At 46.0% G+C, this 21,548-nt stretch overlaps 1 protein-coding gene across 5 annotated transcripts in view; it reads right to left on the minus strand.

The window, feature by feature from the left end:
- Nucleotides 1–10,593, minus strand: part of THADA (THADA armadillo repeat containing) — a 1,252,206-nt gene extending 1,241,613 nt beyond the window's left edge. For 4 of the 5 annotated variants that reach the window (XM_063918332.1, XM_063918334.1, XM_063918330.1 and 1 more), the window contains exons 1-2: nt 10,397–10,455; nt 9,369–9,462 (exon numbers count right to left, since the gene is read on the minus strand). In XM_063918332.1, the coding sequence (XP_063774402.1) occupies nt 9,369–9,462; nt 10,397–10,402 (100 nt within the window). In that variant the 5' untranslated portion in view covers nt 10,403–10,455. Of the gene's footprint in view, nt 1–9,368; nt 9,463–10,396 lie in introns of all 5 variants that reach the window. The other variant, XM_063918333.1, reaches the window with a different exon arrangement.
- Nucleotides 10,594–21,548: the final 10,955 nt, after the last annotated feature.

The raw sequence follows: 21,548 nt of genomic DNA on the forward strand, positions 1-21,548 counted from the left end.
GTTTGCAGGAAATGTAGGAATCGACCCAGTTGAAATTCCTCCGTGGGGGCCTTTCTGGCCTCACACCACGCAACATATTTTCTCCAAATGCGGTGATAATGTTGTGCAGTCACCTCCTTCCTGGCTTTTACCAGTGTAGGAATGACCTCTTCCGGAATGCCTTTTTCCTTTAGAATTCGGCGTTCAACCGCCATGCCGTCAAACTCAGCCGCGATAAGTCTTGGAATAGACACGGTCCCTGCTGAAGCAGGTCCCGTCTTAGAGGTAGAGGCCACGGATCCTCCGTGAGCATCTCTTGAAGTTCCGGGTACCAAGTTCTTCTTGGCCAATCCGGAGCCACTAGTATCGTTCTTACTCCCTTTTGCCGTATAATTCTCAGTACTTTTGGTATGAGAGGCAGAGGAGGGAACACATACACTGACTGGAACACCCACGGTGTTACCAGAGCGTCCACAGCTATTGCCTGAGGGTCTCTTGACCTGGCGCAATACCTGTCCAGTTTTTTGTTGAGGCGGGACGCCATCATATCCACCATTGGTTTTTCCCAACGGTTCACAATCATGTGGAAGACTTCTGGATGAAGTCCCCACTCTCCCGGGTGTAGATCGTGTCTGCTGAGGAAGTCTGCTTCCCAGTTGTCCACTCCCGGAATGAATACTGCTGACAGTGCTATCACATGATCTTCCGCCCAGCGAAGAATCCTTGCAGCTTCTGCCATTGCTGTCCTGCTTCTTGTGCCGCCCTGTCTGTTTACGTGGGCGACTGCTGTGATGTTGTCCGACTGGATCAACACCGGCTGACCCTGAAGCAGGGGTTTTGCCAGACTTAGAGCATTGTAAATCGCTCTTAGCTCCAGTATATTTATGTGAAGAGACATCTCCAGGCTTGACCATACTCCCTGGAAGTTTCTTCCTTGTGTGACCGCTCCCCAGCCTCTTAGACTGGCATCCGTGGTCACCAGGACCCAGTCCTGTATGCCGAATCTGCGGCCCTCTAACAGATGAGCACTCTGCAACCACCACAGAAGAGACACCCTTGTCCGTGGCGATAAGGTTATCCGCTGATGCATCTGCAGATACGATCCGGACCATTTGTCCAGCAGATCCCACTGAAAAGTTTTTTGCGTGGAATCTGCCGAATGGAATCGCTTCGTAAGAAGCCACCATCTTTCCCAGGACTCTTGTGCATTGATGCACAGACACTGTCCCTGGTTTTAGGAGGTTCCTGACAAGTTCGGATAACTCCCTGGCTTTCTCCTCCGGAAGAAACACCTTTTTCTGAACCGTGTCCAGAATCATTCCCAGGAACAGCAGACGTGTTGTCGGGGTCAACTGAGATTTTGGAAAATTCAGAATCCACCCGTGTTGTTGCAGCACTACTTGGGTTAGTGCTACTCCGTCCTCCAGCTGTTCTCTGGACCTTGCCCTTATCAGGAGATCGTCCAAGTAAGGGATAATTAATACGCCTCTTCTTCGCAGAAGAATCATCATTTCGGCCATTACCTTGGTAAAGACCCGAGGTGCCGTGGACAATCCAAACGGCAGCGTCTGAAACTGATAATGACAGTTTTGCACCACGAACCTGAGGTACCCTTGATGTGAAGGGCAAATTGGGACATGCAGGTAAGCATCCTTTATGTCCAGGGACACCATAAAGTCCCCTTCTTCCAGATTCGCTATCACTGCTCTGAGTGACTCCATCTTGAACTTGAATTTTTGTATGTACAGGTTCAAAGATTTCAGATTTAGAATAGGTCTTACCGAGCCGTCCGGCTTCGGTACCACAAATAGCGTGGAGTAATACCCCTTTCCCTGTTGTAGGAGGGGTACCTTGACTATCACCTGCTGAGCAAACAGCTTGTGAATGGCTTCCAATACCGTCGCCCTGTCTGAGGGAGACGTTGGCAAAGCAGACTTTAGGAACCGGCGAGGGGGAGACTTCTCGAATTCCAACCTGTAACCCTGAGATACTACCTGCAGAATCCAGGGGTCCACCTGTGAGCAAGCCCACTGTGCGCTGAAATTCTTGAGTCGACCCCCCACCGTTCCTGAGTCCGCTTGTAAGGCCCCAGCGTCATGCTGAGGGCTTTGCAGAACCCTGGGAGGGCTTCTGTTCCTGGGCAGGGGCTGCTTGCTGCCCTCTCTTACCCCTTCCTCTGCCCCGAGGCAGATATGACTGTCCTTTTGTCCGCTTGTTCTTATAGGAACGAAAGGACTGCGGCTGAAAAGACGGTGTCTTTTTCTGTTGGGAGGGGGTCTGAGGTAAAAAAGTGGATTTTCCGGCAGTTGCCGTGGCCACCAGATCCGATAGACCGACGCCAAATAATTACTCCCCTTTATACGGCAATACTTCCATATGTCGTTTGGAATCCGCATCACCTGACCACTGTCGCGTCCATAAACTCCTTCTGGCAGATATGGACATCGCATTTACTCTCGATGCCAGAGTGCAAATATCTCTCTGCGCATCTCGCATATAAAGGAAAGCATCCTTTAATTGCTCTATAGTCAATAAAATACTGTCCCTATCCAGGGTATCAATATTTTCAGTCAGGGAATCCAACCAGACGACCCCAGCACTGCACATCCAGGCTGAGGCGATGGCCGGTCGCAGTATAACACCAGTATGTGTGTATATACTTTTTAGGGTAGTTTCCAGTCTCCTATCCGCTGGATCCTTGAGGGCGGCCGTATCAGGAGACGGTAACGCCACTTGTTTTGATAAGCGTGTGAGCGCCTTATCCACCCTAGGGGGTGTTTCCCAGCGCGCCCTAACCTCTGGCGGGAAAGGGTATAATGCTAATAACTTTTTTGAAATTAGCATTTTTCTATCTGGGTTAACCCACGCTTCATCACATACATCATTTAATTCCTCTGATTCAGGAAAAACTACAGGTAGTTTTTTCACCCCCCACATAATACCCCTTTTTGTGGTACTTGCAGCATCAGAGATATGCAAAGCCTCCTTCATTGCCGTGATCATATAACGTGTGGCCCTACTTGAAAATACGTTTGTTTCATCACCGTCGACACTAGATTCAGTGTCTGTGTCTGGGTCTGTGTCGACCGACTGAGGTAAAGGGCGCTTTACAGCCCCTGACGGTGTCTGAGACGCCTGGGCAGGTACTAACTGGTTTGCCGGCCGTCTCATGTCGTCAACTGATTTCTGTAATGTGCTGACATTATCACGTAATTCCATAAACAAAGCCATCCATTCCGGTGTCGACTCCCTGGGGGGTGACATCACCATTATCGGCAATTGCTCTGCCTCCACGCCAACATCGTCCTCATACATGTCGACACACACGTACCGACACACAGCAGACACACAGGGAATGCTCTTATCGAAGACAGGACCCCACTAGCCCTTTGGGGAGACAGAGGGAGAGTTTGCCAGCACACACCCAAGCGCTATAATATATATGGGAACAACCTTATATAAGTGTTGTTCCTTATAGCAGCTTAAATATATCCAATATATCGCCAAAAAATGCCCCCCCTCTCTGTTTTACCCTGTTTCTGTAGTGCAGTGCAGGGGAGAGTCCTGGGAGCCTTCCTCACAGCGGAGCTGAGCAGGAAAATGGCGCTGTGTGCTGAGGAGAATAAGCCCCGCCCCCTATTTCGGCGGGCTTTCCTCCCGTAGATTTAGATAACTGGCATGGGTTAAATACATACATATAGCCTTAATGGCTATATGTGATGTATTCTTTTGCCTTAAGGTATTAAAATATTGCTGCCCAGGGCACCCCCAGCAGCGCCCTGCACCCTCCGTGACCGCTTGGTGTGAAGTGTGTGACAACAATGGCGCACAGCTGCAGTGCTGTGCGCTACCTTCATGAAGACTGAAGAGCCTTCTGCCGCCTGTTTCCGGACCTTCAATCTTCAGCATCTGTAAGGGGGGTCGGCGGCGCGGCTCCGGGACGAACCCCAGGGTGAGACCTGTGTTCCGACTCCCTCTGGAGCTAATGGTGTCCAGTAGCCTAAGAATCCAATCCATCCTGCACGCAGGTGAGTTGAAATTCTCTCCCCTAAGTCCCTCGATGCAGTGAGCCTGTTGCCAGCAGGACTCACTGAAAATAAAAAACCTAAAAAAACTTTTTCTAAGCAGCTCTTTAAGAGAGCCACCTAGATTGCACCCTGCTCGGACGGGCACAAAAACCTAACTGAGGCTTGGAGGAGGGTCATAGGGGGAGGAGCCAGTACACACCACCTAATCCTAAAGCTTTATTTTTGTGCCCTGTCTCCTGCGGAGCCGCTATTCCCCATGGTCCTGACGGAGTCCCCAGCATCCACTTAGGACGTTAGAGAAACTACAGGTAGTTTTTCCTCACCGAACATAATACCCCTTTTTGGTGGTACTCGTATTATCAGAAATGTGTAAAACATTTTTCATTGCCTCAATCATGTAACGTGTGGCCCTACTGGAAGTCACATTTGTCTCTTCACCGTCGACACTGGAGTCAGTATCCGTGTCGGCGTCTATATCTGCCATCTGAGGTAACGGGCGCTTTAGAGCCCCTGACGGCCTATGAGACGTCTGGACAGGCACAAGCTGAGTAGCCGGCTGTCTCATGTCAACCACTGTCTTTTATACAGAGCTGACACTGTCACGTAATTCCTTCCAACAGTTCATCCACTCAGGTGTCGACCCCCTAGAGGGTGACATCACTATTACAGGCAATCTGCTCCGTCTCCACATCATTTTTCTCCTCATACATGTCGACACAAACGTACCGACATACAGCACACACACAGGGAATGCTCTGATAGAGGACAGGACCCCACTAGCCCTTTGGGGAGACAGAGGGAGAGTTTGCCAGCACACACCAGAGTGCTATATATATATACAGGGATAAACTTATATAAGTGTTTTTCCCCTTATAGCTGCTGTATCTTTTATACTGCGCGTAATTAGTGCCCCCCCTCTCTTTTTTAACCCTTTCTGTAGTGTAGTGACTGCAGGGGAGAGACAGGGAGCTTCCCTCCAACGGAGCTGTGAGGGAAAATGGCGCCAGTGTGCTGAGGAGATAAGGCCGCCGATAAGGGGGCGGAGCCTATCTCCCGGTTTTTTATGTATTTTGGCAGGGGTTAAATGCATCCATATAGCCCAGGAGCTATATGTGATGCATTTTTTGCCATCCAAGGTGTTTTTTATTGCGTCTCAGGGCGCCCCCCCCCCAGCGCCCTGCACCCTCAGTGACCGGAGTGTGAAGTGTGCTGAGAGCAATGGCGCACAGCTGCAGTGCTGTGCGCTACCTTGTTGAAGACAGGACGTCTTCTGCCGCCGATTTTCCGGACCTCTTCTGCCTTCTGGCTCTGTAAGGGGGACGGCGGCGCGGCTCTGGGACCCATCCAGGCTGGGCCTGTGATCGTCCCTCTGGAGCTAATGTCCAGTAGCCTAAGAAGCCCAATCCACTCTGCACGCAGGTGAGTTCGCTTCTTCTCCCCTTAGTCATTCGATGCAGTGAGCCTGTTGCCAGCAGGTCTCACTGAAAATAAAAAACCTAAACTAAAACTTTCACTAAGAAGCTCAGGAGAGCCCCTAGTGTGCACCCTTTTCGTTCGGGCACAAAGATCTAACTGAGGCTTGGAGGAGGGTCATAGGGGGAGGAGCCAGTGCACACCAGATAATCCTAAAGCTTTCTTTAGATGTGCCAAGTCTCCTGCGGAGCCGCTATTCCCCATGGTCCTTACGGAGTCCCCAGCATCCACTTAGGACGTTAGAGAAACTAAAACTATCAAGCCACCCCTCCCCCCTGACTCCCATATGGAACAACCCGGCATTTACCCCGGGACTCTCTCGAGAAATGGCCCGCCCTTGGATCTCGACAGGAGCCACCAGAATACACCACTTCACGGGGACCCACTCCATCAAATCATTTTCGGATCTACAATCTGCGCACAACCTACCTAACTCCCTATTCTATCAGTACCTACAAATTCGCCACTTCCTATCCTCTCTACAACTAAAGTTTCCTCTACCGGCCCCCACACCTCTAGAAAGACTATGTATCTACAATCCCACCAATAGAGGCACCATCTCCCTCCTCTACAAAACTGTCCTTAGTCCAACACCCCCACCTCTTGAACCACATGAGATTGCATGGGAGACAGACATGGGGTGCCAGTTTGAGGACGACGACTGGGACACAATCCGCACCGCAATCTCACATTGCTCCATTAGCGTGGCCATACGAGAAAACTCATATAAAATATACACAAGATGGTACCTAGTACCGGACCGACTGCATAGAATCTACCCCGACACCTCCAACCTTTGCTGGAGAAACTGCGGCCACGTAGGTACATTCTAACATATTTGGTGGACCTGCCCTGTGATTGTTCGATACTGGGCAAAGGTCCGTAAACTTATATCACGATTAATCGACTTACCAATACCCCTATCACCCGCGAACCTACTCCTCTGCTCTCCACCCGACCACATCCCTAAAGACTCTAAAAACCTGGTTCTCTTCATATCCTGCGCAGCAAAATATCAAATAGCAAGTAAATGGAAGGACCCCGAAGCCCCCAGCAGCCAGGCTCTCACAAATAGAATCTGGTTTGTTGCGAACATGGAATACATTACTAGCCTTCGCCATAACACAATTAAAAAGTTTCACTCCACCTGGCTCCCATGGTACAGACTCCACGACCGCCCCCTCCCAGGACTGGGTTAAACAAGGACTCCGCCCTGCACCCACAATCACTCCTCCCATATTCCCCTCCCCCCCCCCCCCCCCCTTTTTTTTTTTTTTTTTTTTTTTCTTCCCCTTCTCTTCCCCCTCCTCTCTGTTTTTTCTCCCCACTGATTCCCTGGACACACGTCCATTTAAAGACACCGCTCTACTCCCTCGCCCTCTCCACATAGTTTTGGACCCCTCAATTTCTGCTCCTTCGTCTCCCACATGACCTCTCTACCAACCGCACCACACTCGCCCACCATCCCTCTCAAGTAAGCTTATCTGTCAATTTTTTTTATTTTTTTCTCTCTCTTCTCTCTGTAACGACCATATTGTTTATACAAATACCCTGTTCATTGTTTATATACTTACAGTTGATGTATATGTTTCTAACATAAAATAAAAAATTATATGATGAAAAAAAAAAAGCTGGGAAAACACCAGCAAGGTGTCGGCAGTCATATTAATATGTACGTATGTTCCCTTTTCAACAAATAAGCAGCCTTGAACCGATCACAGTTGACTGTTTGTTCTCCAGATCCCTTTCCACTGAGTGGGTCCAGGTACTGTAGTTGGTATCTCAGGATTGGCAACTGTACCAAATCTCTCTGTTCTGCATGATGGCTGGCGTGTGGAGGGTGGTGAGCGGTGAGCGGCGGGCAGCAGGCGGTGGGAGGTGAGCGGCGGGTGGCGAGTAGTGAGTGGTGAGCAGCGACCGGCAAATGGTGAGTGGCAGGGGGTGAGAGGTGAGCGGCAAGACGCGGGCGGCAGAGAGAGTGACGGTGACTTCATCAGAGCTCAGCTCCTGCTGCCTGCTGGAGAGATCCGCTGTTGCTGCACAGGCACACTCTTCTTGAGATGGCTACGCCACCTGCGCTGCCCAGCACCTAAGACGTCGGAAAGGAAATCCCGGTCAGCAGCCCCTGTGACGTGACCGGGATTTCCTCAGCGGCGCCGCGTCTCCCAGAGCTGCTATAGCGCAATGACATGCGGCTCAGCCAGTCGGGCCGCTTGTCATTGCACACTGGTGGGGGACAGCGGGCCAGGCAGGATCGGCCCGCGGGCCGCATGTTGCCCACCCCTAATTTAAGACGTCCCCACTCCTCCAGGGTACCCCGGCCAGGGGTGACTAGTTAGTGATTTAATGCCAGGGCCGCAGGGACCGATATAAAAGTGTCCCCCGGCTGTGGCATTATCTCTCTGACTAGTGGAGCCCGATGCAGGTGTTAAAAATACGGGGGACCCCTACGCTTTTTGTCCCCCGTATTTTTTGCTCCAGGACCGGACGCAGAGCCCGGTGCTGGTTCTAAAAATACGGGGGATCCCCAGTCAATTTTTTCCCCGTATTTTTACAACCAGGACCGACTCAAAGAGCCCGAGGCTGGTTATGCTTGGGAGGGGGGACCCCACGCATTTTTTTCTCAGGATTTTAACCCATTCCCACTGAAAACCATGCTCTCTCTATTTTAGTCAGTTTAAAAAAATAATATTATTTTAAAAAATATATAAATAATAGTTGTGTCTCCTAATAGACAAACCAAGTACCTAATCCCTTCTAATATAAATAGATATGCTATTAGCAATAAAAAAAAAACACAAAAAAAACATGTTTTTAAAAAATTTTATTAGATTCCGCCAGCAAAGTGAGGCGGAATGAAATTGACGAAATTACTGTCGAAAAGCACTGTTGTCGAATCGACATTCTTCAATTGAATATACTTTTGTCAAAAAGCCGCATTTTAAAAAGTCGAATCTGAAAAGTCCTGTTTTTTGTCGAAAAGTACTGTATTGCATTGTCGAATATTTTTTTTGTGTCGAAAATGCCCCGTTTTTCGACATTTGCGGCAATTCGACCGCAATTGCATATACCCCATGGTCTCTCACATCGATGGCAAAAGCATTCAACATTGGCAATAAACCATTAATGATTAGGAATCCATCCGTAGCCTATACTCCTAGCTGGCCCTTTACCCCACAGTAAATTATTGCAGTGTCTCCCAGTCTAGATGGGTTCCGGTATGAAAGGTCGACCATGTTATGGTTGACAGTCATTAGGTCGACATTGGCATTGTCAAAATGGATAAAAGGTCGACACATGAAAATGGTCGACCATCCAAACGGATACCGTCTAGGTTCCGGTATGAATGGTCGGCCATTTTATGGTCGACAGTCATTAGGTTGACCACTATTGGTCGACATTGGCATGGTCGACATGGACAAAGGGTCGACACATGAAAATGGTCGACATGAGGTTTTTTACTTTTTTATGTCGTTTTTTTGCGTAAAGTGACGGGGAACCCCAATTAGTTCACCGCTTCGCTCGCCATGCTTCGAGCAAGGTGCCTCGCGCAGATTACCGTTCCCAATCGTAGTCCACGTGGATCATAAAGTATGGGAAAGTTCCACAAAAGAAAAAAAAGTTTTAAAAACTCATGTCAACCTTTTCATGTGTCGACCTTTCATGTGTCAGCCATTTTCATGTGTCGACCATGTGCCCATGTCAATGTTGACCAATAGTGGTCGACCTAATGACTGTCCACCATAACATGGTCGACCATCCAAACGGATACCGTCTAGATGCAGAGGAAAGTGCTATACAAAAAATTGGAAATACTTATTTTTCTAAAAAAAAATTATTCATTCATATACTGTATTTATAAATGTATCACACAGTGCTCATACTTACCTCTAAGCTTCTCAAGACTGGGCCCATCAAGTGTCAAGACATCAACTTTGATCTCTTTTTTCTTTTTCAAAACCATTTCCAAGTTTAACTTGTCCTTTAATAAAGAAACAATAATTTCAGAAAATAAGATTATTAGTGCAAATCTTAAAGCTCTTTGGAATGCCTCCATTCCCTAACCCAAAGCCTCTGAGATTCTGTATTTTGCAGATAGCACATAATAGCTAGATGACAAATAGCACCCAGTTTAAAAGTGGATAATCACTGGTGTTTATGTAAAATGCAACGTAAAGGGGTCTGATAGTAGAAGTCACCGTTTCTAGAGTAAGCAAACTTAATGGCGTTCTCTTTCAGTATGCACTATTCAGAATGTTACTTGCTATACTTTTGCATTTGAGACAAGCACAAATAAATATCTGGACCATAGCAGAGTAAACTCTGTATACTAATGATAATCCTCCAAAGCTGTGTATATTGTTACATTACAGTGTAAAGTAGTCCCTACTTATAGCAGACTGCTGTGATGTGTTGTAACTTGCAGTGCCAGAGCAAACTACCAAGGAATGCTGCACCCTATAGTGCTACAGCAGACTACCAGGGCGTTCTGCGACTTGTAGTGCTGCTGCTACAGCACACTGTCAATGTGTCGTGTGACTTGTAGTGCCACAGCAGACTGCCAAGGAATGCTGCACCTTGTTGTGCCAAAGCAGATTTCAGGGCATACTGTGACTTGTAGTGCTGCAGCATAGTTAATGTGTGCTGTGTCTTGCAGCACCACAGCAGACTGCCAAGGAATGCTGCACCTTGTAATGTCACAGCAGACTGCCAGGGCATATTGTGCACTCTAATGCCACACTATGTTAGTAGGGTATGCCTAAGAAACATTGCTTCATAATCGCTGGAGAACCACACCTGCTACCTATTCACATATTAAGTTATATGGACATAACTGTATCACACCCTCATCTATTGAAACAACACCCCATGAAATCACCAAAACATACACTTATGAGTTGCATGCATAACACTACCTCCATAACGCAGAACAGGCTACATCCCTATGTAATAAGTGCACTACATTGTGTTTACCTCAGTAGGCTATTGATTTCCACTTCCCTTAATGCAGCAGCAGCTTGCCATGTGCAGGAAGTGAGCAGACGAGCTACAGTATCAGGGTAGCTACTCCTGCCTCTATCGACAATCTATATTAATAAAAAGTGTCTTCAGTGTAATTGTGGCGGCCATTTTCTAGAAGATCAATCCTATTAAATGCATTGGTCTTGGCTCCACTAAAATGGTTCCTATATTGCAGACAGAAACGGAACGAGGGGTTATAGTTACATTTCTAAATGTATAACTACCTCATTATACTTATTATACTTATGGTAGATGCTAAATCCTAGTGGGTTAAGGGACCTGCTGTGACGTCAGGGGCTTAGCCCGCTGTGGCAGATACATGCAGGTTAGGTGATTCATTCCTATTCTGATTTAAAATAATGTGACTAACAGCAATTACCTTAGAGCAGATTTCTCAAAGAATGGTATTCTTCTGTGAGGAAAATATGTACTATTACATTAATATACAGGTCACATTATTATGACTACAGCCCACATTTAACATCAGCAGTAACTTATGTGCAATAGGCGGCGGCCGTCTGCATACATATCACTCGTTGCTGTCATGGGTAAAAGGGGCGATTTATCCGAGTTGCAAAAAGAGATGACTATCGGCTTTTGGGCCAAGGGTGGTAGTCTTTCTGAAATAGCGCAGTTTGTGAACTGTTCACGTGCTGCTGTGGTGAAGGTGTATCGTGAGTGGACAAATAGCACCATGGCAATTAACTGTCATATCCTCCAACTGTACCTTTTTGGCTGGTACAGTACCCTTTTTCATGGTCTGTACCGTCCAAAAGGGGCTATGTACCGGTTTTCAGCGTTTCTCATTTCAGAGCATATCTGATTTTTCCTAAAATCTTTAATCTTACAAAAAATCATCGGGGGGGGGGGGGCTTGGCCTGGCAGGCAGGGGAGATAGACGCGCCTTGGATGTGCTCCCCGCTGCATCAGCTATAATATAGCAAAATAGCTGTTCCTTGCCCTGCCTGGTCCCGCTGTTTACACCCTACTTGCAGCCCCCCTTGACCTGCCTTCGGTGGAGGGATTCCCGGAGCCGTACAGCCCCGCCTGTGTCCCTGCAACCCGCAGCCTTACCTGCCTGCGTGAGCCGGTACCTCCCGCCAGCTGGCGGCCCACCGCGGACTTCCGGGGAGGCGAAATGGATACATCCGTTCTGCCTACACCCATGGCCACTCCGTCCCCTCTCCGTGCTCCCCGGAGAGCACATGCTAGCTTGCTGTGATTCCCCGGCAGCGTTTTCCTCCTATACAGCCTTGGTGGGGTGCTGAAAGTGCAGCTTTCCTCCTGGCCCTCTGTCACCCGGCGGCCATCTTAGGAGTGGGACTCCAGAGGAAAGTGGCTCCCTGCTGCTAGAGATCAGCTGCGGCTGCTGGCTGGTCCGTGGCCGCAGCTATAACACCTCTCTTTTGGATAGACAGAATACTGGCTGGTGATGAGTCACAAGTGGGGTCCTCTATACCCCTTTTACCTCTCTGCACCCCCCTTTTTTTTCTCTACTCCATCTGCCTTTCAAGGGAAACAAATTATTCTACCACTTCTACCCTACCTGATCCTCCTTATATGCTGTGACTTTTGTAAAAGAAACATTGCCCGTGTTTTATTATTCTTTGACTCAGCTACATATGGCTCAGGTGCCTTTATTTTACAAATACTCCTTGGACCATTTCTTTGATCTCGGAGCTTTCTCTGCTGGTTGATTGATATATTGCAGCCTGTTTTTACTAGTCTACCATACTATCTGATTCTGCAGCCACTGTTGTGTGTATTTTTATATTTCGGATTATGGACAAGTTTGTGGCTGAACAGCCACGGGGCACTCGTAGCAACCAGGCGGGCAAAAGTCGCTGACGTGACTCCCCTCCTGTTGACAACCCTCCCTCACCTCTGTCTGGATCTCAGTCTAGTCCCCGAGCTCATCCCTCGTCTATATCTACAATGGATTCTGCTAGATCCTTTATGACAAATGAGATAACGGACATCTTGTCTTCATTACTGGATCAAAAATTGGCCCCTTTAAAGGACTCTCTTGACTCAGGTCTCACTCAGTTAAACCAACATGCTCTGCGTCTCTCTGAAGCTGAACAGCGAATTTCAGATGGAGGATGATCTCGCTACGGCTAAGACCGCCTTGTCTGAAAAAGAAAAATGTGTTGCAGCTATTCAGGATAAGCTTGAGGATCTTGAAAACCAAAATAGGAGAAACAATGTACGACTCATCGGCCTCCCTGAGTCGGTGAAACCTCACAACCTCATGCAGCTTGTCTCTCAATGGCTACCTAGACAGTTGGCCTATGTCTTGGCCTCTGGATCTATCCTCATGGAGCGTGTACATCAAATCGGCCCTGATCGACAATCCACTAAAGATAGGCCTCGGCCTGTCATCATGAGGATCCTTAACTACGCCGACAAGGTCAAACTATTGGACGCTTATAGAAAATGTTCTGATCTACGGTACCAAGATGCAAAAATTCTGTTATTCCAAGATATATTTTTTTCTAGGTTGCTTCCAAATGGAGAGAATTCTCGCCAATCTGCAAGACTCTTTTTAAAATGGGTCATCGTTTTGCCCTGATTTATCCTGCCAAGTTGATAGTCATGCACGCAGGAAAAGCATACTTCTTTGAAACTCCAAAGGCTGCCAAGAATTTTGCGGACTCTCTCTCTTCGCAGTCTTCTGCCAGGATGGATGATTCACTGGTCTTCGCTGCCTCCATTTCCTTGACTAGTTTACATTCAGGTTTTTACAAAATGTTGTTGGTGGGTCGCACCACTGGTTACTATTTTCTTGGAACATTTTTGCACTGGTAGATTGTCTAACATTTCTTTCTAAACGTTTCCTGTTTCCCTTTCTCTTTACTCTTGGTTCTTCATTCTTTTCTGGATTTTCTTCTCTTTCCTCTAATATTTAACGCTCTTCCTTCTCAGCTTTCTTTTTTCCCTTCCTTTCTTATCTTTTACTATCTTATCTGTTATTAATAACTTTGTTCATTGGACGGTTTCATGGCTTGCTTCACTGATCTTTAATTGTGTCTGATTGGACTTTGCTAAATGCTGTGGTGGGGATGTCCCTGACACCATCTTATTGGGTTTGTGTAATATCTAAAATATTCTTGACTTTAATTATTGGTTTGTTTTATATTCACACACTATTTCTGTTACTGCCATTGTTATGTTTATTTCTATGCTACTCTGGCCCTTGTATTATACCCTTTGGCCCACTTGCTGGGACGTGCTGGGTAGGTTCCTTTTTGAATACTATTCAGATGTTGTGGCCTAGAGTGGCCATAGGATAAATGACCACACCTACGTCTACTTCCACCAGTACAGTACAGACAACACTCAGGTTTATAACTTGGAATGTTGAGTGTTTAAATACTCTGATTAAGAGAAGGAAAATTCTTTCTCATCTTAAATGTCTAAAAACCCGATATAGTCCTCTTACAGGAAACCCACTGGAGATCTTCTGACCCCAATGTTGTGAGGGATTCCTGGATAGGGGAATTTAAAGCGGTCTCTTATTCGGCTAAATGAAGTGGAGGGGTTCTAATTCTTTTTAATAAGTATCTCCAATATCACATTACTGATTGTTTATTTGACTCTGAAGGTCGGTACTTGTTTATTAAGCTCACCACATATGGGGTTCTCTATACCATAGCTACTATCTATGCTCCAAATGGCCCTAATTCCCATTTTTTTACAGATCTATATGCTAAATTACAAGATTGGGCGGAGGGTGAGATTATTTTGGGTGGGGATTTTAATTGTGTTCAGTCTCCTGGTTTGGATAGGTCCGTCTCTACTTGTTCACACGCCACTACCCCACCCCCATCTTTATTTCTGTTGACTGACAATCTGCGGCTCAGTGATCCCTGGAGGTGCCAACATCCTGAATCCCGTGATTACACATTTTATTCCCACCCACATTGTTCCTCTTCTCGCCTTGATTATTGGTTGGTTGGTTGCTTGCTTGCTTGCTGATACCCTTTTGCAACTTGTGGCTAAAACCCATATAGAACCCATATAACTATCTGACCACGCCCCGGTCTGGATTACCCTTAATTTGCACACCTCCATCTCTTGATCATATAATTGGAAGTTTCCGGCATATACGGCGCAATACTCTGATTTTTGTAGGCATTTAGAGCAGACATTTCTTAATTATGTGGATGACAATATTGCACACCTAGATGACATCAATTTGTTTTGGACAGCTTTGAAACCAGTGATTCGAGGACATATCATGGAGTATGTGACAATGAGACACAGGTTCCTAGCTGCCCAATTGTGAGACCCTGGTCATGATCTTACTAAGACATATAATGCACTTTTGTTGCAGAATACACCTGACAATAAACATGCCTATCTTTTTTTTTTTTTAATTCAACAATTTTTATTAGATTTTTTATAGAAATACAAGAACAGGGAAGACCTTCATGTTACAGACATACCAAAAACCGGAAAGAAACCGGTATAGTTACAATAATCCATCATAAGGTGCTTTTAAGCCACATCAGTGAGACAACAGATACATAGAAGGTAATTGTAGGCTTGAGTAAGAGGTAAAAGATAAACAATCTTAACCAAATATGAGGTCTAGGAAATGATGAAGACATTACCGACGTGCGTCTCAGCATAAGAAATCACCATATACATAAAGCTAAGCATACAATTCTACCTGTGGATTCATAGGTCATCAGTATACATGAAAGGTCAGTAAAGAAGACAGACAGGACGGGGGGGGGGGGGGGGGGGGAATACACAATACAAATATAATCATATCATGAATGAGTAGCGGCCAAAGAAGTCCTAAGTAAAATTATTGAAGAAGTAATTCAGGCAAGGTTAGCAGTTCTAACAAAATAGAAGGTTCAGTACCTATATGGCATCAGACTAAACATACAGCATGGGGTATTAAAATTAATATAATTGCATTTCCTAAGAAAAACAGCAGGAGGTCTTAAAAGGAGAACAGTATATGGGCCTAGGTTGTTAAGAGGCCCTATCGATTTGTCTGTGTAGATACCACGTTGTGGTCTCAAAAAGTTTATAGATGAACGACTGTACATCCGGGTCCAGAGTATCAATATACTTCTCCCACTTCTTGGCAAACCGCCTGACCCCCAATTCAATATCAGGAAGAGTAGCACGCCTCTCAAAATAAATAATACGGAGGGTCATGTGTTTCACAGCCATCAAAGAAGGGGTAGACGGTTTGATCCAATGATTAAGAATTTTTTTTTTGGCAATTGTCAGGATAACAGAGAGTACCGTAACAATATCCCTATCCTCAGGCCCAAGAGACCACTCCCTAAAATCAAGTAGCAAACAAGCCTTCGGGCGTTTTATTAACCGTAAGTTAAATACTGTGTTGAGATAAGCGACCACCTTGTACCAAAACTTAGATATTTTCCGGCAAGACCACATATTGTGGTACAAGGTGGCACTATGCGCAGTACATTTGATGCAACAGCCAGTGTCGTCGGGGACCATGTGTGCCCTCTGATTAGGCGCTATATATGCCCTTTGGAGCGTCTTCAAGTGAACCTCTTGCAAAGAGGCAGAGTATAAGAACCTAAAAGTGGGTAAAAGGTTATCTAACAATTCAGCGCACGATCCCATATTGGGGATATCTCTGGACGAGGAAGACAACGCCGAATCCCAGAGCCGGTCTCTATATGAGACCCTAAAGGTGGTTCTGAAGTAACTAAGATGGTAAGGGCAATTTTTAGTGAGCACCATTAAGGTGCGCAGCGGGTCTGGGGTAGCCTCAGAAATCATTGGGTGAGACTGGGATTGAGCAAAGTGTCTAGCCTGCAAGTACATAAAAAATTCCTGGTGGGAAATACCAAATTTTATCTGGATATCAGAGAAAGAAAGCACTGCGTTGCCTCCTGGGTCGTATATGTCTCTAATAAAAAAATGTACATTATCAAGGCCAGGAAGAAAACATGGGTTACCCCAAAACGTAGTGTGAAGTTTTCTCTGGGCTTTAGTGTGAGTGGCCTGCCATGCTTGATATGTATGCCAAAATAAAATATTGTGTTTTATCTCAGATGGGAGTCGGGATTTTGGGGTGTGTAAGAGTGCAGCAGGGGAGAAAGGATGGAATATGGCCAGTTCAAGTGGCAAGTTCGTAAATACTGATCTGCCCCAAAGCCAGTCTGTGATATACCGATACATCGCTGCTCTACTAAATAGAACAGGATCCGGGATTCCCATACCTCCCTCTTCACGTAATAGCTGCAACCTAGCGTAGGGGACTCTTGGTCGTTTACCTGCCCATAGAAATCTAGTGAAACACTATTTAACAAAAAGGACATCTTTCTCGACAAGGGCAATAGGGAGCATAAGAAGAAAATAAGCAATCTTGGGAAAAACAACAGATTTAATAACTTCTGCACGACCCATAAGAGACAAGGGCAGAGACGCCCAGTCTGTAAGGATTTTAGACACCTTGGACAAAATAGGACCAAAATTAACCGCATATAGATCCGGGAGAGAAGTAGGGATCTGAACCCCTAAATATCTAAGGCTATCTCGAGCCACTGGAAATCGGGACGGGACTAGGTGTAATGGAAAGAGGGAAGAGTCTCCTGAAAGGAGGAGAAGCTCGGATTTAGATATATTAATTTTGTATCCCGCAAAGGTACCAAATTGTTCAATCAGGGAGACAATCGCAGGGATGGACGTATCAGGATGAGAAATAAATAGAAGCATGTCATCAGCGTACAGTGATAATTTTACCATAGTGTCCTTTATTTTTATGCCTGTAAATCTGGGAGAATTTCTCAGGGAAACAGCTAGGGGTCCTAAAGCTAAGGCAAATAATAAAGGTGACAAGGGGCAGCCCTGTCGTGTGCCACTCTGGATAAGAAAAGGGGAAGAGAGGATACCATTCCCCAATACTTGAGTGGAGGGAGATTCATATAATCGGGAAATAAGAGAAACAAAGTCCTCAGGTGCACCAAAGCGGTGGAGCGTTTCATATAGATGGTCCCAGGTGACCAGGTCAAACGCCTTTTCGGCATCAAGTGACAATAATACATTAGTGACAGTGGGTTTGGAAAGCTGAAAGGCCTGCATAACAGTCAAGACCTTTCGTATATTGCTCACTGATTGCGGACCCCAAACAAATCCAGTCTGGTCTGTATGAACTATATCAGAAACTATGAATTTGAGTCTATTCGAGAGGATTTTAGTGAACAATTTATAATCCGTGTTTAGAAGGGAGATCGGACGATAAGAACTGGGAGACTCAGGATCCCGGCCAGGCTTCGGCATAACCTTTATGACTGCGGAATTAAAATATTGATGCAAGGGAGCACCCTGCATGAAAGAATTAAATAAGACAGAAAGAGGTTCGCATAATCTAGAAGATAGAATTTTATAGTAGTCATTGGCGAAACCGTCAGGGCCCGGAGTCTTCCCAATCTTAAGTCCAGCTATTGCTACAGAAACTTCCTCAGTGGTAATAGGTGCAAGAAGAGAGGTACAGTGCGACTCTGACATTTGAGGCAGATCAGTAGAAGACCAAAAGCCAGACTTGTGGGTCTGGTTAATAACAGGACATGCATAAAGATTAGTATAAAAAGACTGTAGCACCTCAGCAATCTCGGCAGAGGTCCATACTCTGTCCCCACCTTGGGTGAGCAGAGAGTGAATGACCACTTTAGGGTGTCTGCCTTTTAACAAACGGGATAACAGTTTGCCAGACTTATTGCCATATCTGTAAATGCCACAGTCTCTTGAAAATGAATATTTAGCTTCCATTTGAGAAAGGAGGGTATCAAACAGTGTTTTTTGTGAAAGGTATAGTTCCCTAGTAGAAGGGGAGGGGGAGGATTTAAATTCCCGAAAAGCATGAGTAAGAGCCGCCTGGGCTTCCAAATATTGTGAGTTTAAATCTAAATCCCTTTTTTTACTATAGGACATAATGTGCCCCCGAATAACTGATTTTGACGCCTGCCAGAAAAGAGCAGGATCATCGCGCAGAGTCTCTCCATTATGCGTATGATAATCCAGCCATGCTGCATCTAATGAGGAGCGGAATTTCAGAGAGCCACTTAAATGAGAGGGGAAGTGCCAGGAGCGAAAAGGGGATTTTTCTGAGAGAAGCATCAATTTCATACAGCATAAAGCATGGTCCGAAATACAGATACCCTCAATTTTAGAGTCAGCCACTTTTGAAAAAAAGGAGTCAGATAACAGCAGATAATCAATCCTCGTGAATGTGTGATGCGCAGCTGAGAGGCATGTAAATTCCCTCTCTAATGGGTAACATGCACGCCACACATCCACTAAGGAAAGCTGCGAGCAAATATAGGGGATACCAATACGTGGTAACGAGGGGGTAGTGCGAGGGGAGGGATTTATCGAAGGTTGGAGAAGAATATAAATTAAAATCTCCACCCAGGATTATAGGAATTTCAGAGTAGCTTAGTAGTTTAGTGACAATGTTCGTATAAAATTGCTTAGAGTAATGATTGGGAGCATAAATATCACAAAGTAGGAACCTAGATGCATACAATGTGACATCTGCCAGTACATACCGACCCTGAGTGTCATTTAAAATCGCATGGACAGAGATAGGGACCGTGTGCCGTGCTAAAATAATCACTCCCCTAGCCTTAGAAGAGAAGGAGGAAGAGGCTACCACAGACCAACCCATAGTGTTCAGTTTTACCACCTCATTTGGCATAAGGTGAGACTCCTGAATGAAAACAACATCCATCCCCACCTTCCGAAGATAGAGCAAAATCTTTCTGCGTTTAGCTGGGGAGTTGATCCCTCCCACATTCCACGTACCGACACTCAAACTAGCCATGCATCAAATTAACTGGGAAAACCTGAAAACCTGCGCAGTAACCATAATATCTACAGCCGCCGAAAAACGGATAGAAAACATATCGGGGTGGACACATAAGGAGAAGAAGGGGAGGGGGAGAAGAAAAGGGGGAAAAGAGAGACAGAAACATAGAAAACAGACAAAATATAACATTAACATTGTGACAGAAAGTCCTGCTAAGGACAATCATAACTTTAGAAAACGAGAGCAACCGGTTCAAGCAAGCACAGAGGCCGTCTTAGACTGCCAATGAGCCAGCTAGAATTATGAAAACCTGAGGAAAAAATTAGGGAGGGGGCGCCCTTACCCACCCTCGGCAACATAATAAATAAAAATATACACAGGAAAAATAACAAGAAAATATCAGAGCACACAGAGCATGTTACAGAAAAAGAAAAACGCAGCCTTTCACATAAGAAGAAGGGGGAGATATCTCTGCTAAGCATATATAAGCAGTCTAGAAAGATTACATAGCCACAGAAAGACAACAAATGAATAATAAAAATCTAAAACATAAAACAAGGCAAAAAGATTCAGCCCGCTGTATAAGACCAAAGTCCCTTTTGGGAAAAACACCTGCAGCAAATCCCAGAGCAATAATTAAATTGGCAGACATAACAGGAAACAGAAAAGTCCAGAAGCAATACTCAGCCATCTCGATCCGGGGCGTCATCCGCCTGAGAGGAGTCGTCATCTGCCTTGGATGCCTCTGCGTCTGCAAGATTTGTAAAAGTCCCGGAAAGAATTTCCATCGAACAGGCGTAGTCTTGCAGGGAAGAGCAGAGCAAATTTCTTATTCGCCTTTGCCAAACGGGAGCAAAGGGGAGTAAATTCCCGACATGCCCGGGCAACCTCCGCGGAGTAGTCCTGGAAAATGGCCAAACGAGCTCCCTCCCATTGTAACTTCCTATGCCTCCTGGATGCCGTCCATATTGCCTCCTTGTGGAGAAAGTTCAGACATTTAAATATAACCACACGTGGTCTGCTATTAGGTGAAGAGCGTGGGGGACCCAGTCTATGGGCTCTCTCGATAACTAAGCCAGTGCATTTATCTTGGATATGCAACAAATCAGGGAGGGCCGTTTGTAGAAAAAGAGTCAAATCAGGACCATTCAGTGACTCAGGGAGCCCCAGCACCCGAAGATCGATCTCCTCGATTTATTGTCAAGATCGTCAACCTTGTTCTGGAGCTCATCATATCTGTGCCTAAGATCCCCAACATCCTGGAAAGTCTCCCCCAGCCTTTGTTCATTTGTAAGAACAGTCTTAAATAACTGCTTGATTTGGGATTTTAGATCTTTTACTGCCTGCTGCATTTTAGCAGTATGTGCATCCATAATAGGCTCCATGGCATCCCTAACAGCTCTCACTACATCAGCATAAGTCACTGGAGAGGCAAGGGAACAGTCAGGCTCACCTGAGGGAGAAATGTGTTTTGCAGAAGCCTGTTTGATGCTGCCAGCAGCCTGCAGACTCGTTTGTAAACTAGGTTCGGCGGCCATCTTGGATTCCCCCGGCCGTTTTTTCAGACCTCGATCTCTGAGCTTTAGGGGGAATGGGGGAGGACAGAAACCTTTCCATCCAATCCCCAGCACGTTCCCACAGGTGGTGTGTGCCAGGCGCGGAGAAAAGCCGCGAGCGGGAGGCGCTGTGTGCTCCGGTTACCGAGGGTGCAGGAGAGCTGCAGAAATCAGCCTCTCCTCACATTGGCGCCGGAACCGGAAGTCCACAGGCCTATCTTTATGACTCACTCTGCACTGAATGGGCTAGATTCTCATACGATGTACAACTAAATAAGTTTTTTGTGGGGGTAATAAGTCCGGTAAATTATTGGCTAACCTGGTTCGCTCATACTCTACCCCTTCCCGTATATCTCAATTAGTTACTGACTCCTCCATGACTATGATTGATACACCCACTATCTCAGATACGTTCCTGCAATATTATAAATGTTTGTATGAGGCCCCCCCCTGACCACCTGACTCTGGGGATGCAATTCCTTCAGAAAGTGCGATCACCTGCTTTAACAGAGGAGGAAAGGATGTCCTTAACGGAACCGGTCATGGAACCGGAATTACTTTCCTTGATTAAATTACTACCAAATGGTGAATCTCCTGGCCCGGGCGGGTTTGGGGCAGAGTATTATCGTATCCTTGCTCCCCATTTGATCCCTCATTTGTTAACTCTTTTTAATGAATTGT

The sequence above is a fragment of the Pseudophryne corroboree genome, chromosome 4 (genome assembly GCF_028390025.1).
Source record: "Pseudophryne corroboree isolate aPseCor3 chromosome 4, aPseCor3.hap2, whole genome shotgun sequence".
Taxonomy (NCBI): Eukaryota; Metazoa; Chordata; class Amphibia; order Anura; family Myobatrachidae; genus Pseudophryne; species Pseudophryne corroboree.